This window comes from Monodelphis domestica, chromosome 4 (genome assembly GCF_027887165.1).
Source record: "Monodelphis domestica isolate mMonDom1 chromosome 4, mMonDom1.pri, whole genome shotgun sequence".
Lineage (NCBI taxonomy): Eukaryota > Metazoa > Chordata > Mammalia > Didelphimorphia > Didelphidae > Monodelphis > Monodelphis domestica.
In genome coordinates, this window is record NC_077230.1 from 67,371,625 (window position 1) to 67,389,391 (window position 17,767).

At 36.8% G+C, this 17,767-nt stretch overlaps 1 protein-coding gene across 8 annotated transcripts in view; it reads left to right on the forward strand.

Moving 5' to 3' along the window:
- The window catches only part of BBX (BBX high mobility group box domain containing), a 251,937-nt gene that overhangs the window by 158,479 nt on the left and 75,691 nt on the right, over positions 1-17,767 (forward strand). For all 8 annotated transcript variants that reach the window (XM_056793423.1, XM_016433425.2, XM_016433424.2 and 5 more), the window contains one exon: positions 6,617-6,697. In XM_056793423.1, the coding sequence (XP_056649401.1) occupies positions 6,617-6,697 (81 nt within the window). The remainder of the gene's footprint in view (positions 1-6,616; positions 6,698-17,767) is intronic.

Here is a 17,767-nt window from a genome sequence, read left to right on the forward strand (position 1 = left end):
GAATTACATGTTTGAAAACCATGGCCAGCTGCGGCAGGCAGCCACAGAGTGTATGTGCAACATGGTGGTCAACAAAGAGGTGCAGGAACGGTTCCTGGCTGATGGGAATGACAGGCTAAAGTTGGTGGTGCTGCTCTGTGGGGAGGATGGGGAGGATGATGACAAGGTCCAGAATGCTGCAGCCGGAGCCTTGGCCATGCTGACTGCTGCCCATAAGAAGCTCTGCCACAAGATGACCCAAGTGACGCCCCAGTGGCTGGAGATCCTTCAGCGGCTCTGCCTCCACGACCGTCTATCAGTCCAGCACAGAGGCATCGTCATCGCCTACAATCTGCTGGCCGCTGACCAGGAGCTGGGCAAGAAGCTGGTGGAGAGTGAGCTGCTGGAGATCCTGACCTTCGTGGGCAAGCAGGAGCCTGATGAGAAGAGGAAACAGGTGGTAGAGGCCGCCAGGGACTGCCTCATCAAGTGTATGGACTATGGCTTCATTAAACCCTTCTCGTAAGCCAGAGGCCAGGAAAGGGGGGAGGGTCAGTAGGGCCCTGCGTCCTGGGCACAAGACCAGGGGCTCCTGGATCATTGGGGAGTGGAGAGCAGCATTCTACCCCCACCACCATGCAGGGATGACTCGTGACATCATGGGAACCTGAGTATCTGGGGATATCTGTGTGGCCCGAGCTGTGTCCTGCTGGCTTTTGCCTTATGCCCCAAGAAGCCCTGGCTGACCCAGTGCCACCCCCCCCACACACACACACCTCCTACTACTGTGTCCCAAGCATACGTGAAAGGGCATCTCAAGGGATCAGGGAGGAGTCATTTGGGAAAGGCTGTGTAGGTTCTTCTCCATCAACTCCAGAGATCAGGACACTGATTAAATGTCTTTTTTTATTTGCAAATGGAGTGTGTAAGGTTGGAACTGGAATTAGAGTAAATAAAGAAGAATGCTTTTGCCTTTGGAAAAAAAAAAGCCTTTATCTTGTTTCTTGGATATCTTTGAGCTATAGACCTAACTAGCAATATTGCTGAGTCAAAGGGTATGCACAGTTGTAGAATTTTTTGGACATAGTTCCAAATTTCCACAATGATTACAGTTCCTTCAACTGTACATTAATGTTTTTTCCCACAGCCCCTCCAACATTTTTCACTTTCCTTTTTTTTGTCAGCCTTCTAGTCTGAAGGATGTAAAATAGAACCTCAGAGTGATCTTAATTTGCGTTTTTGTAATTATTAGTGATTTGTAGCATTTTTTCATGTAGATATTGATAGTTTGGATTTTTTTTCCTCTAAAAACTGTGTTCATAACCATATCAATTTGGTAGTGGCTTTTCCTCTGATACCTTTGATTCAGCTCCCTATATTTCTTAGAAATGAAACCTTTATTAGAGGAACTTACTGGAAAGATTTCCTCTCTAATCCCCTAATGACTGGTTTTGCTTCAAATTGTTGATGCATTGGTTTTATTTGTGCAGAATGTTTAAATTTTGAGTACTTAAATTTAAATTTTACCTTCTGTGAGCCTCTATCTCATTTTTGCTCATGAACTCTTTCTTTCCCTATTTTCAATTTGGAGCTTATCTTCCTGTATGGTTGTTCTATATCTAATTTCTGCTGGATTGCTTTCCAGTTTTCATACCAGTTTTTCTTGAATAATTCTTACTCCAGTAGTAAGGTTTATCAAATTTTAGGCTATCGATTTAACTCACTTTTGTATGTTGCATACCTAATCTCTTCCAGTGATTAACCTATTTCTTAACTACTATCAAATAGTTTGGGGTTGTTTTTTTTTTTAAACCCTTACCTTCAATCTTGGAATCAATATTGTGTATTGGTTCCAAGGCAGAAGAGTGGTAAGGGCTAGGCAATGGGGGTTAAGTGACTTGCCCAGGGTCACACAGCTGGAAAGTGTCTGAGGCCAGATTTGCACCTAGGACCTCCTGCCTCTTGGCCTGGCTCTCAATCTACTGAGCTACCCAGCTGCCCCCATCAAACAGTTTTGATTATTACTGTTTTGTAGTTTGAGATCTGATACTGCTAAGCCTTCCTTCCTTCTTTTAAAAAAAATGTTATTTTAAATCAGTGGTTCTCAATCTTTCTAATGTTGTGACCCCACAATACAGTTCCTCATATTGCAGTGACCCCAAACCAAAAAATTATTTTGGTGGCTACTTCAAAACTGTAATTTTGCTACAGTTATGATTTGGACTGTAAATACCTGATATGCATTATGTATTTTCATTGCTACAAATTGAGAGGTTGAGAACTGCTGTTTTAAATAATTATTCATTATTTCCTAATTTCTTCTTTAAGGTCAGATTCAGATCAGGAACAACTTCCTCTTTCATCTATGAATGAATGAATGAATGAATTAATTAATTAATTAATTTAATTAACATTAAAACAAATCAAGAATTTATTTCTGGAAAAAGTGAGTTCTGTTAGATATCCTGATAGCTAAAGTCTCTCATCACGCTACACAATAATATACCTCTTTGCCAGTTTTGTGATTTGTTTTGCCAACTTATCTATTTCTTTCTTTTGGACAATGGTCTGTGTTATGCTCCCACAACAAACTTTTTTCTGCCAATTCCTTCTATTACTTCTAACCCCAAATATTCTCCTGTTCCTGGATTACTTTAAGTGAATATGCATTCTTAATATGCTCACTTACTAACCTACTAAACCTTTTGCCTAGTGCATTCTTACTAAATAAAGTAAATCCTTTTCTAGACATATCTAATGACAAATCACATCTAAATAAAATTTGAAGTTTGCTAAGTACTTACCCTCCCAACATTTTTCTTAAAGGAATTTATTTTTATTCAACTAAACTGCAAATAAAATAGAGGGAACGAGGAAGAGACATGACAACAAGAGGCTCTCTCTTTGTTGGACCTCTTTCCCTCAGCCCTCCGTATTTATAGGTCACCACTGCTCTGTTAGCCTTAGGCTTCTAAGTCTAACGGTAGGGATGGATCACAGTAACCTTTTGAAATAGGTAGCACAGGTTTCTGGTTTTCATCTGTAAAGTAAAAGAGAAAGAAGTTGAGTAAGTAATTGATTCACCTGGAGTCACAGAGCCAGTAAATTTATCTGATGCAGGATTCAAACTAAGGTATCTTGATATCAAGTCCTGTACTCTAGACACTATGACATGTTGCCTTTCTTGAGTTCTATTTCACCAAGCCTCATTTGTACCTGTGATGTCATTTTTGCCTCCGTGGATTGGTATATCTAATTCACTTTTATTTATTATTCATACCTCATTCAATTATATATTGACAACTTAGGTCATGGATTCTCTTCCTAGTTCCTTCTTGGTTATTGTCTCCCTTGCATTACTATTAATTGCTTCCATCACCTTCATGGTCAGTGATTTTTAAATACAGTGATAGTATTGAGAGTAACAGATCAATCTACAGTGCTATGAAAGTTTACTCTGGGTATATATGTCATAAATATATGGAAATTACTGAATGAATGTCTGAAAGAGGTATTTCATGTTCCATTTAAAATACTTTGCTCTTTAATGATACAGGGTTCAGTAAAATTCAACAACAATATAGGTAGATACCTGCTTTGTACAAAAAAAAAACAACAATCTAGGTGGGGGAAAATAAAAGGATAAATAAGTTGTGGTACCTGCCTTCAAGTAGCTATATTTTAATGTAGGGAAGGAGCAGCTAGGTAGCACAGTAGAGAAGAGTACAAGGTTTACAGTTGGATAGACTCTTCCTGAGTTCAAATCTGGCCTCAGACATTTACTCACTATGTGACTCTGGGCAAGTCACTTAATGCTGTTTGCCTTTGTATCTGTAAAATAAGCTGGAGAAGGAAATGGCAAACCATTCTAATATCTTTGCCAAGAATAGTCTAAATGGGATCATGAAGAGTTAGACGTGACTGAAAAATGACTGAACAACAATAACAAAAATGTAGAAAAGGCCCACCTTCCTTGTAGTGATTAATTGATTTTTACTAAATCACTGATTTCATCAGTGTAGGGAAATTTTGGTAAAGAAACTCTGTCAATGAAGATCAATACCTTCTCTGCCACTTCTAATCCTGGAGAGCTGCCTAGGGGGACTAAAAAACTAAGGGATTTACCAGGAGTCACCCAGCCTACATGTGTCAGAGGTAGAATTTTTTTTTAAACCTTTACCTTCCATTTTAAAATTAATATTAAATATTGGTTCCAAGTCAGAAGATCAGTAAGAGCCAGGCAATGGGGGTTAAGTGACTTACCCAGGGTCACACAGCTAGAAAGTGTCTGAGGCCAGTCAGGTAGAATTTGAACTCTAATTCTGAAACCAGCTCTAGATTTTACACCATGTTGATACTCTATCTAGCCAAATGATCAGTAAGTATGTAAATCAGTCACTCTCATACTGTAACTCAAATCAGTCAATAGCAAAGCTTAAATCCTCTCACTTCCTGATATTGCTGGATAAATGAGATATTTACTGACTTGTTCTTCAGCATCCAGGGAGTACAGTAGGTTACGCTTGACTAGAATAGGGCAGAATTAGCATTAATAAGCAAGAATAATGTTGATAAAAATGTTGCAGGTTTTCAAAAATATGCACCGTGGTATTTTTTCAATACCTATTCAAGGATTACTTACAGTGGAGCAAATCATAGTTTTATTTTAACTAAAGTTATGGTGTCTAATTGTAAACCATCCTAAATTTAAACTTATCAAAAATCTGCCTGGCAGACACATCAAGCCTCCTAAATAGGCACACCAATACCCTCTGCTCTGGGCCACCTCTCCAACCCACAAAGGTTTATAATTGGGCAGGAAATCCATAAAGGATATTCCTACAATGTCCAAAATAACCCTCTTTTTGTATAAGGTTAGGTAGAGACGGCTGGTCCAGGAAATGCCCCAAAGCAACCTATAAGAACAGAGCTTCTGAAATCATTGATTATCCAGGACTATTCCATACATGAACAGAAGTATAGAAATATTTCTGTAAAAATGAGAAGGAAGAATAAAGAACAGAAGTGATATGAATAATAAAAGCTAGCATATGTGGTACTTTAAGGTTTGCAAAGCATTTGACAAGTATTTCCTCATAGCAATCCTGGGAGGCAGGAGTTATTACCCTTTCCTTTTACTGATTGGGAAAAAGCAGGCAGAGATTAAATGACTTGCTCAGGGTCACACAACTTTTGGGTGTTCCAGGCCAGTTTTGAACTGAGGTTCAAGACTTCCTGACTCAAATTCAGTAGTCTTTCTACTGTATCATTTAGCTCTAAAATATTTCTAGAAGATGTTGTCGTTTCAGTCATGTCCAACTCTTTGTGACCCCATTTGGGGTTTTCTTGGCAAAGATACTGGATTGGCTTGCCATTTCCTTCCCCAGATTATTTTACAGATCGGAACTAAGGCAAACAGGGTGAAGTGATTTGTCCAGGATCACACATCTATTAAGTATCAGAGATTGCATCCGAACTCAGAAAGATGAGTCTTCTTGACTCCAGCCTGGCACTCTCCACTGTGCTACCTAGCTGCCTGTGTGTAACATTGAGAAGATATTAATACACACACTCAAAGTGAAATCTTTTCACTGGGCTCAAGCAGTTATTGCACCATTTGTTTTCCATTTCATAGTACATGCTACTTACATTGTAAATTATTTTAGTAAAATGTGCCCTCCTCCTTCAACTAGTAGTCTATAAAATTGATGAGATTAGGGACCGCATCTTTACATCTTAATATCTCCTTGTTTCACAACACTTAACACTCTTTGCCTTGTACATATAACGGCCTGCTAATTTTTATAATTTGATTTTATGTTTTCCATGGAGTCCTAAGGAGACCAATTTTTTATTGGTGTTTGGCCAAATGAAAGTGATTCTATGGATTTTAGTTGTGGTGGAGTCAGTGCTTTTCCTGCTTAGCTTCTATGTCATTTAAAAATCCAAAAGGGGGAAATTTTCTCATGCTGCACTCAAATGATAACCAAGAAAATTATCACCTTAAAAATAGCCACCCAAGCCATGTTTGAAACTATGTATTGTGATTACTGAGATTTACAGTAATAACAAACAATGGAGGATTCTACTTATTAGAATCAGTTCCCCTGATGGGTGTCTGCTTCTTCTGGACCATTATACAATCTCAGCCATGCTTCACTTTACTCCCAAGTCTCCTCACTTGCTACTTCCTCCTTGGTCTGGAATTATCAACCATGGTCAAATCAACTTGTCAATCAAATCATGGTTTCTGAATGGCATATTTCTTCCCTGCTTCCCCACAATCCTAATTACCAACCTTGTAATTTGTCTGAATATAGTTTCCTTCCTAAGTTATCACTACTCTTTGGGTGTTTTCTCCCCCATTAGACTGTAAGCTCCTTGAGAGGACAAACTGTACTTGATTTTTTTTATTTCTCTTTCCAACTCAGTATAGTGCTTAGCAAACACCACACACTCAGTTCCCATTGAACTAAACTTCAAAAATTAAACGGGTAAGGTAAGTACATTAGGAAGCTTTGAGCGCTTGGCAAAAACAAACAATATTTTAAAGATTCGGTGAAAGTTTGAGTATTTGTGAGCAGATGCCAGCTTTCTGGTATTGTAACATTCTTTATGTGGATTGTTTTCAATGTAGATCTCTTCAAATACATCGCAATTGGGAAGTCCTGAGCCAACGAAACGCTGTGGGAAGTCGGCACTCTTCCAACTAGCAGAGGTAAGTTTCTAAGTAGCTTTCAGTTTGAAAGTCACTGAAAAGTTTAATCATTAAGAAAAATCCTTACATTTACTCATCAGTTCTCAACAGTAGCAGTGATAGGCAGTTCTCAGCAATTAGAGTCTATATTCCCTAGTGTTTGGGGTCAAGGTTAAACTTAAGGTAAGAAATTTCTGGTGGTGAGATTTGCTAAACATTGGAAGAAGTTACCAAGGGAGGTTGCAAAATCACTTTCTCAGGAAGTCTTTAAAAATAGAATAGTTTCTCATTTTCTGGGCTGGCTTATACATATGCAGCTTGAGGGCAGAAGAATGGAATAGGTCATTTGCAAAGCTTCTGGTTATATTTTCCATGCAAAAAGCTTTGGCTGGCTACACTTTTAAAGCAGTTTGTGTTTGTTTGTTTGTTTGTTTTTAAAGAAACTAATGGTTTATCAACATGATCTAGGAAATCTTATTTACTACTCTTAGACATTACATTGTAAAAGCATTAGGAAGTGTGGGTACATGTTATGCCTTACTGCATCAGAATAGATTTTTGTGGAATTTGGGCGCCAAAAGGAATTGTGGCTATAGAGGGTGTGGGCTATGCAGGAGGCAGTATTTCTCTTGTTCATGATATGGTATTCTCTCACAAGAATAATATATACTTTTTTGTCTCCATTTTATCAATAAGAAACTGAGACCTAGAGACATGGACTGGTCAAAGATCACACAAACAGTCATTGGCAGAGTGGGGTTCAGATCCATGTTGTAATATTTTTCTGTTATAGACACTAGGAAACACAATAGAGAGAACTTGGAGTCAAGTCAGGGAGAACTGAATGTCAATCCATCTTCAGACACTTCCTAGCTATGTGCACTGGGCAGATCACTTAAACTCTGTATGATTCAATTTCTTCAACTGTGAAAGTGAAAATGAGGGTAATAATACCACCTAATTCTCAGGATTGTTGTGAAGATCAAGTGAGATAATATTTGTCATGTTTAAGATAGTACGAGACACATAGTAAGCACTTCATTTCCTTCCTTCTGTTTTCCTCAAGAGAATGGATAATTAACATTCATAGAGACCTTTAATGTCTGCAAAATACTTGTACAGGTTGTCTTATTTGAACCTCACAATGACCTTCCTCACCTATCTCAGAAGATGCTCTTATCCCCATTTTACAGATGAGGAAATTGGGTCCAAGAGAAATTAAGTAACTTGTCTAGATTTACTTACAACAAGAGTCTTTGGCTCTAACCTGATGGAGATAATGTGTTTTCCTTTTTGCCAGAAAAAAAAAAAGATAATAAGAAAGACACAAAAGATTAGGATAGGATTTCCAAAGGGACTTCAGAAGTCAACTAGCCCAGCTCTCTCATTTTACAGATGAAGAAACCAAGACTTTAACTTGGATAGTGCATATCAAAGTTAGGATTTGAAGGCTAAGATCTTCCAACTCCCAGTCTAGTTAGTACCTATTTTGTTACATCAAGCTGCCCCATTTCTATAATACCTTACTTCTGAGCCTCATCTCTATAGTTGCTGTGTGTTGTTGTGTCAATAAAATGGTGGAAATGACTATAGAACTTAGAACATGATGTTACTGGCTTCCATCTCCTCATTTTAAAACATTCTATTTTTAGAAAAATTTTTATAGGTTGGAAGATAGAAGGGCAAAATAGTTTTTTCAAAAGGGAGAAAAGTCTTTTGAACACTTTACAGCATCATCATGTATTAGTTTAGAAGTATAATTTGGTAAGAAATGGCGATTGCAGAAGGAAAAGGGATATTTGGAACATCAAAGGAGTAATAAGCAAACAGTATTATTTTATTAATGAGTCCAAGGCTGGCATATCATTTTAAGATACAAACCCCAAAACAAGTATATAATGATTGATGTAAACAGTCCCAAGAAATTCTGAGGATAAAGAGAAATGTTTCTAAAAAGCATTTGGTAATTTTATAGCAAAGCATTACTTCATTTTTAAAGAAACCATAAAGAATTGGTCAAAGAAAATTCAGTTCTTAAATACAAGGGAGTAAATTAAGCAAATTAGATCAGTAACTTTTCATTGAGATTTCTAGAAGAGGAATAAATAGACTGGGAGATGTGGGGCTTAGTGACATTGTAGAGGGCAATTAAGAATATGTACACTACTATTTGGAGTAACTTTTAGAAAAGTGGATTGTTTTAAATTCACAACTTTTTTCTTTGCTCTTAGGCAAGGCAGTTACTATCTATAAACCTTGGTTTCCTCATCTATGAAATAGAAGTAATAGCATACTTCCTTTCTCCTAGAATAGTTGTGAGAAGAGAGTGTGAGAAAAATATATACATATATACATATGCATATAAGGTATCTGTATATATACATATCTACAGACACATCCACACAAACACATATAGATGTAAAGTCACACTAAGACTTTTGGGACACCTTTATATACTTGTACACATCTACATGTACACATGCACACATCTACACGTAGACACTATGGATAGACAAGTGATTGATACTATTTAAAATTAATACTAAATGTCAAGTAGCCAAAAAAATCCAGATCCAGCAGTATCGGAACCATCAGTATCAGATATTCCTGTGTCACAATAATATGAACCCTGAGTTGTTTCTTTCAGTGGTTTGATAAGGAGGTCTTTTGCTTTTGTAAATACCTTGCCTTGAGATAGCAACTGGGCAAAAAATGGGGTTTTTTTAAAATTATAATTCATGCTAAATCAATCATTCTTCAACCTTGCAGGGAATGAATCCCAAATATGAAACAGATGCTATGTCTTGGCAGATTTTTAAATTCTTATGTCACATTGGGGTGATACTCATCACATTACTGAAAGAAATTCATTGTAAGTATATAGGAATAGGGACTGGACTTGCAATTCTAAGGTGAAGAATTCCCCTTTACCGAGGCAACTGATTGTCTTAGTAACGTGCTTGGGGTACTGAGTGGCTAAGCAGTGTGCCCAGGGGTACATGCCCAGTGTGGCAATCAGACCCCAGGTCTTTCTGACTGCCATGCCATGCCAAACCATGCCACAGGTACATAAGAAGCATTTAGTCTTTGTCTTGGGGCTCTATGCCATTTGGTTTTTAAAATATGCTTCTGGAGAAACTAGACAGCCCCCAAAATGAGCATTTCCCAAGAAAATATTTCCAGTCTTACATAGAAGGCATTCCACAAGTCTTAGAATAGGCTTTGTTGTTGTTTTTTAGTCACTGGAGTCATGCTCGACTCTTCATAACCCCATTTGTGGTTTTCTTGGCAAAGACACTGGAATGGTTTGCCATTTCCTTCTTTAGCTCATTTTGCAAATGTGGAAATGGAGACAAGCAGCACGGTTAAGGGACTTGCCCAAGGTCACATAGCAAATATGCATCTGAGGCCAGATTTTAATTCAGGAAGATAAGTTTTCCTGACTTCAGGCTTAGCACTCCATCCACTGAGCCACCTCCCTGCCCCAGCATTTATTAAGCACCCACTATGTGTCAGGACCTGTGCTAAGTTCCAGAGATACAAAAAAAGGCAAAAAGGAAACAGTTCCTACTCTGAAGGAGCTCACAGTCTAATGGAAGTAAAACATACAAACAAGGCATATAATGGCTACATTGTTAAATATTAAAGTTTCAAACTGCCCAAAAAAGTTTTTAGACATTCTGTATAATAAGTATCATTATGGCAATAGTATATATTATATTAATATCATGATATTAATAGAATATAGATTTGGGCATATCATCCTGCCCACTAGCATATTTCGTACTAACTAAAATATATATATATATATATATATATATATATATATATATATATATATATATATTTACCATGATGTGAGTCAACTATCAATAGAAAAAGGCCTTAGTGTTTCTTAGCCTAGTGAGTCCTTAGCCCTTAATAGCTGCTCTCTATCCCTGAATTGAACCAATGGTGCTGCTTCCGTTATATTCCATGTTCAGTTTCATCAGGACTTTGTTTCCCCAGGAAATTCTTTTCTGTAATGTCATGTATATAATGGAACATGACAAAACAGGTGTGACGTTTTTTTTTAACTTTTACTTTCTGACCTAGTAACAACTCTTAAGACAGAAGGGCAAAGGCTAGACAAACAGGGTTAAATGACTTGCCCAGGGGCACATAGCTAGGAAGTCTCTGAGTTCAGATTTGAACCTAGAGCCTCCCAACTTCTACTGTACCACCTAGCTACCCCATGTTTTAGGTAGTTGAAGAGCTCCATGGGTTTCAATAAATTTGCATATACATATAGGTATATAATTATATATAATCTAATATCTGATTTATATGTATAATTTAATCTAAATATAACCATTTTATATGATTAATCTATACATGTATATAAGTATATATAATTTATAAGTTGTATGTGTAATATAATCTAGATATAATCATTTTATATAATTAATCTTGCATATGATAATATATCATTTTAAGTGCGGAGCTCTGACATTTTATCAATAAAATTAACTTTTTACCTCCATTATGATTTGTAAGATAAAACTACCATGGAGTATGCCTATGGCAATTAGAGTAAAAATCATGAAAGTTTTTAGTACCCATTTTCCTCTTTTCTGAAAACATTTATTCACATTTTCTTTAGCCTATCTTTTTACACATTGGAGAATGTTAATACCACGTTTCACTACCAAGTAAGCTATAACATATGTGATGGGAAGTACTTAAGAAAAGCTATTACCTGGCCAAAGAAAAGATTCTGTTTTCTAGCATCAAATAACAACATCCTGAGCCTAGCATTTAAAGCTCTCCAAAATCTGACTTTCTGGTTTTATTTCCTATTACTCCTCTTCCTGCACTCTCGATTCCAGGCAAACTAACCTGCCAGGGGTTCTTCCATTTATGGAACCCCAACTCTTATTTCTGTTCCATTCACAAATCATTTTGAGTATAATGTACTCACTTTTTAATTCTATCTAGTAAAATCTCTTAACTTCCTTCAAAACATTTTACTTGGTAGAGAAAACAGAAGTCTTTATGATTCCCCTCAACTATTTACAAACCTTTATCTCTTGTAATTGCTTTGTATTTATTTATATGTTTATATGTCAGCCAACCCACACTTATTAAATACTCATTATGTGCCAAGGGACTGTGCTAAGTGCTCCTTTAGGCCATTGTTTTTTGTTTTTTTTAGCCTTTGCCTTTCATCTTATAATCAATATTATGTATTGGTTCCAAGGCAAAAGAAAGGTAAGGTAGGTTAAGTGAGTTGCCCAGGGTCATATAACTAGGAAGTATCTGCGTTTAGATTTGAACCCTGGAATTCTCATCTCTAGGCCTGGGTCTCAAGCTACTGAGCCATCTATCAGTCCCCTTGGGGAGGAGTAGTATTATTTTGTCTTTTAATCTCAGGCACTAGCATATAACCATGAGGCAACTACATGGCACAGTACATGGTCCTGAAATCAGGAAAATTCATCTTCATGAGTTTAAATGTGGCCTTAGACACATACTAACTATTTGACCCTGGGCAAGTTATTCAAGCCGTTTATCCTTAGTTTCCTCCTCTTTACAATGAGCTAGAGCAGGAATTGGTAAACCATTCTGTAATATTGAAAATTAATATTATGCCAAATTTAATATTTAGAAATTGGTTTGGAAATATAATATTAGTAACTGTGGTCACCATTTATAAAAAAATTAACCCTTAAGTCATGAGGATGATAGTAGCTTTTTTGTTTGTTTGTTTTTTTTTAACCCTTACCTTCCGTCTTGGAATCAATACTGTGTATTGGTTCCAAGGCAGAAGAGGGGTAAGGGCTAGGCAATGGGGTCAAGTGACTTGCCCAGGGTCACACAGCTGGGAAGTGTCTGAGGCCAGATTTGAACCTAGGACCTCCCTTCTCTAGGCCTGGCTCTCAATCCACTGAGCTACCCAGCTGCCCCCAATGATAGTAGCATTTAACAATTTAATTGTAATATAAATATAGTCTAAGAAATAAATAAGGACAAAAGGAAATAAAAACATTTCCTAGCCTACCACCCTAATCTTCCAGCCCACAAGAGTGTTTTTTGTCCAAGCCACCAACATGCCAAATCACAGAAAGACTCCCAGCCAAAGACCTCCAGAGAAGAGCCTAATCTCCTCTATGATCTCATTTTTTTATAATCCTTTCTCCATGTCACTTCCTTTTCCTGTGCGCTGGTCTGTCGCATCTCAGGAACCAATCAAAGTCTCTCTGACTCAGACCCGTAAGCCTTAGTTCTGGGTCATGATCCTAGGGCTCTTAACTTGTGACATCTGTTTGGAGCATTCCAGCCATGCTAATGGGATGGCTTGGACAAGCAGAAAATTCACAACCCTGCGAGGGATGGGTTCCCTTTACAATAATTAATATCTTTGTGAAGAAAATCCCAGATCAGATGATGAAGAGTTAGAACTGACTGAAAATGACTGTGTGCTGAAGGACTGTGCCAAAGTCTCAGCAGGGCAGGAACCATTTCATTTTGTAGTTTTATTCCAGCAACTAGCATAGCACTTTGCAGATAACAGATATTTAAGAAATATTTGTAGAATTTCTCCAATTTGATTGGTCTAGGACATGATAGCAAGGTCACTTTTACAAGTATTTCAGACACATCCTGTGTGCAGCCTAGCTATATAAAACTCTAGATTTTAAAATGACAGCATTCTTGGTGGTATGAAAATACCGACACAGCCAATGCTAAATCATTACTAAAATCAACATATACTCACTGGAATATCTACTATGTAAGAAGAACTGTGCTAGGCAGTGAAAGAGAGGAAGACCCAATTTCTTGCTCCTAAGCTAGTTGGTTAGACAAGGGCTAAACAAATTAAATAATATTACATTTCTGAACTTTGGTTTTTATATGGGGAAGAGGATAAGAAGGGCAGAAATATTTATTTTTTACCTGATATCTGCCAAAGCCCTTCACAAATATTATCTCCTTTGATCCTCATAACAACTCTGGTAGGTAGGTGCTGTTATCCTCACTTTACAGTTGAGGAAACCGAGACAGAGGTTTATAGTAAATAGCTGAGGCTGCATTTGAACTCAGGAATTCCTGACCAGTCCCCCATCCTTCCTTATCTGTGCCACTATAATCTTATCACTGTGGTAACTCCTTCCAGTCAGTCAATCAATCAATCAAATATTTATTCAACACCATGGTTAGTATTGGAATGCAAATGAAACAATCCCTACTCTTGAGCAGCTTGTCTCAAAAACCATTCTACCATATATGTCAGCCAATAAATGCCCTTTGATTCTAACACTCCTCCATGTTCTCCCATAAATATTTTATCTGACATCCACCCATCATGCTAGATCACTTTAATACGCAGCAAGTAACCAGTGAAGGATGTGGTTTATCCAGCTGTTACTCCATGCTTGTTACATGAGGAACATCATGATCCCTCCTTTTTTAGCTATGAGAGCTCTCTGCTGATGTCTTTAATAATACCTATCCTGTTCAGTTCTCCATTGATAATATCATGCCTATTCACATTTTATGTATTTCTCCAATTGCTCTCTGACCCCCAGTGTTGTTACTTTGGAGATTAAGGTATTCTGAGACTCAAAGGTATATACCACATTCCCAGAAGAATATCCACATGTTTTTTAGATGGATCTTTATCTCAGGGAAAAACTTGGGCTCATTAAAAATAAAGTACACAGTTTCACAAAGACAATATGCTGGCTCATAGTGAACTCTTCTGGCTTTGCTGGCTCTTAGCAGAAAGACTGCCTTTCTTTTCCTATTCAGTTCTGATCCCCTTATACAAACACCAATAACAACACCAACAACAACTAGCGTTCATGTACTGCTTAAGCATTTGCAGAGTGCCTTACAAATATTATCTCATTTTAGATTTAAATAATTGCCAGTCTTAAAATGAAAAGAAGTATCAAGATCAAGACAGTGCATGATTAATTGCTAAATGAGTGTGAGACACAATGAGTTGCTAACACCTTGGGGGACAGAAACAACAGTGGGCATGATAAGGGACTGAACTGGACTATTAACCATGGAAAAGAACAAAGTTGAAAGAAATTATTTTTTGGAAAAGATTTTAATTGCTAATTGAATATGAGAGGTGATATAGAAGAAAGAATAAGAAATGATTCCCCAGATTTGGAACCTAGGTGATGGGGAGAAATAATGACAGTTCAGTTAACAGGAATAGAAAAGTCAAGACGGGGATAGAGTTTTGGTGGGGGAAGATCATGAATTCCCTTTGAGAAATTTAAGTTTGAGATACAAACTCAATTTCCAAGTGCCATATCAGCTACAAAGCTAGACGTGCAATATTATTTCACACACACATACACACACACATTTTAAAATTGTATTTTTTCCAAATTACATGTAGACACAATCTTTAATAATAATTTTCTGACATTTTGTAATCCATGTTCTCTCCTTTCCCTCCCCTATTCCTGAGACAGTAGGTAATAATGATATAGATTATGTATATGCTATCATAAAACACCTATTATTTATACAAGGAAAAAATTCATGAAGGAAATAAAATGAAAATGGTATACTTCAATCTATACCAAACACTAGCATTTCAGAGAAAAGGCTTGATTGTAGGTGAGCTAGTGGAGAGTTTGGGGGCACTTAGAAAAAGGGATAGAGTTCTCTAGGAGCCAATATGTGTTCATTAAGAACATGAAAAAAGGGGCAGCTAGGTAGCTTAGTGGATTGAGAGCCAGGCCCTAGAAACTAGAAATCATAGGTTCAAATCTGACCTCAGACACTTCCTGTCTGTGTGACCCTGGGCAAGTCACTTAACCCCCATTGCCAAGTCCTTACCACTCTTCTTCTTGAATTGATTTCAAGACGGAAGGTAAGGGCTAAAAAAAAGTAAAAGAATGTGAAACAGTAGCTGCATTTCATTTTTTTTATAGACAGTGTCTACTAGACTAAATCAGAGGAAAGTTCTGCTCATCATAAACTTGAATTCTAGCACAACTTCTGAACAAGGCTCTCACAATGTCCATTTGGACAAGATGAAGAAAATGATATCAGATTATAGTATATTTAGATATCTTTGGAACTAAGCCAACAACTATACAACACCCCCTCCCCCCAAAAAAGTTGGATATATTATAGTAAACACAAAAGAGCTCCAAGTGAATTGATTGGAAAGAGCTAGAACAACTGAGGCAGCAACATCCTAAAGGAGGTAGTAAAGTACTGAATTTAGAACACCTGTGTAAGTATTGGCATTGAAAAGAAGAAATATTTCTTCTGAGACACAAGATTTAAAAAAAAAAAAGATAGTGGTCCAATAGAATTACCATGTTTAGTGTCTGGTAATCTTTTTATTTATTGTATTTTCTTCAGGGAGGGAGAAAAAAAACACTTTCCTCTTAGGTCTAGATATTGAAATGAATTAGAAGACAGCTTTGATGTTAAATTCCTCCAGAATTGCTCTTTTAAAAAAACACAAAATTGGGGATTATTGATCCATTTGGTTTCATGTTAGTCAAGGAGAATGCAAAAGCCATAGTTCATTTAGATATATGTAATCAGAGTTTAGAAAGGATTTTTCCCCCAGTGGCTTTTGTTTGGTTATTTTTAGAATTCTGATGTTTTAAAAAACAACTTTAGTTTAAAATCACATAGATGGGTAGGTAAAAAGTAATGTATATTAATGACTCTACAAATAAAATCTTATGGAAAACTGTGACTCATTTCTAGAATAAATGTGGTTACAATGTTGTCACAGTGCATGAAATATTAAAAAATCTTCTGAATAAATTCTGCTTAGATTATCAGTCCAGTCACTTCAGCAACCTCCACCATGTGAATATAGCAAGATCTCTCTGCCACTACCAAGATATCAGTTTATATGTTTTCTCTTATATTCACCCATATGTATTTTCGTGTTCATTGTCTCAATTTCCCCTTCAGAATATAATTTTGTCAAGTATAGAAACTCTCTGCCTCCAAATCTCCCCACAGCACCTAAAATCCTGTTCTATTGGATGATGATACACAAATGTTACTGTAAATCATTATAAATTCAGTAACACTCTCTCCTATGGACCACTGCCCCCAACCTATACTTGCCTTTGCAACCTTAAGTATCAACCTAGGAGATTGTCTTCTTTGTAAGATAGTCACTTATGAACTGCCACTGATGTGCTTTAACATTGATGGTGACCTAGAATTAGTTTTTTAGAAAGAGAATTAAGCAGGTATAACGACAAGACAGTTGTTACAGGCATGATCCTTTCAGAACAGGAACACAGTCTGTGCACATTCAAAGGGATAATAAAGGATGTGCTAGTGCCTGCTTGAACCAGCTCACAAAAGCTAGAAAAATCACAGCATGGGTATTTTATTCCTAGAAAATTGTCAAGTGCTACAAATCAGGGATTGGTGTATTGTTTTGTTGATTTTCTGGACTCAAGAATATGATGAGGCGCAGTTAGGTGGCTCAGTGGATAGAGACTAGAGATCTTGAATTCAAATGTGGCCTCAGATACTTCCTAGCTATATGTGATCTTGGGCAAATCACTTAATTCTAGTTGCCTAGGTCTTACTACCCTTCTGCCTTGGAACTACTACTTAGTATTGAGGGCATGGATTTTTTTTAAAAAAGTGATACAAAAGAATTAAACGTATAAACTTTTCCCCCATCTGATCCTATATATATTTAATTTTATAAATTTGATTAATATTTTGGTTTTTTCCCCATTAAATGTTAAAAATAATTTTTAACATTAAAATTTTTTTGAGTCCTGAATTCTCTCCTTTCCTGCCTCTCATCCCCCTTTTCTAAAATGGCAAGCAATCCCATATAGGTTTTAAATGTGAAGGCAGGTAAAACATTTTCACATATTAATCCTTTTGTGGAAGAAAACTTGAACAAAATAATTGAAGAATGAAAGAGTGAAATATTCCGACTCCATCCAGACTTTCTCTGGAAATGGATGACATATTTTATTGTGAGTCCTTTGGGATTATTTTGGATCATGATATTGCTGAGAATAGCTAAGTTGTTCACAATTGTTAATTGTACAATATTGCTGTTACTGCGTACAATGTTTT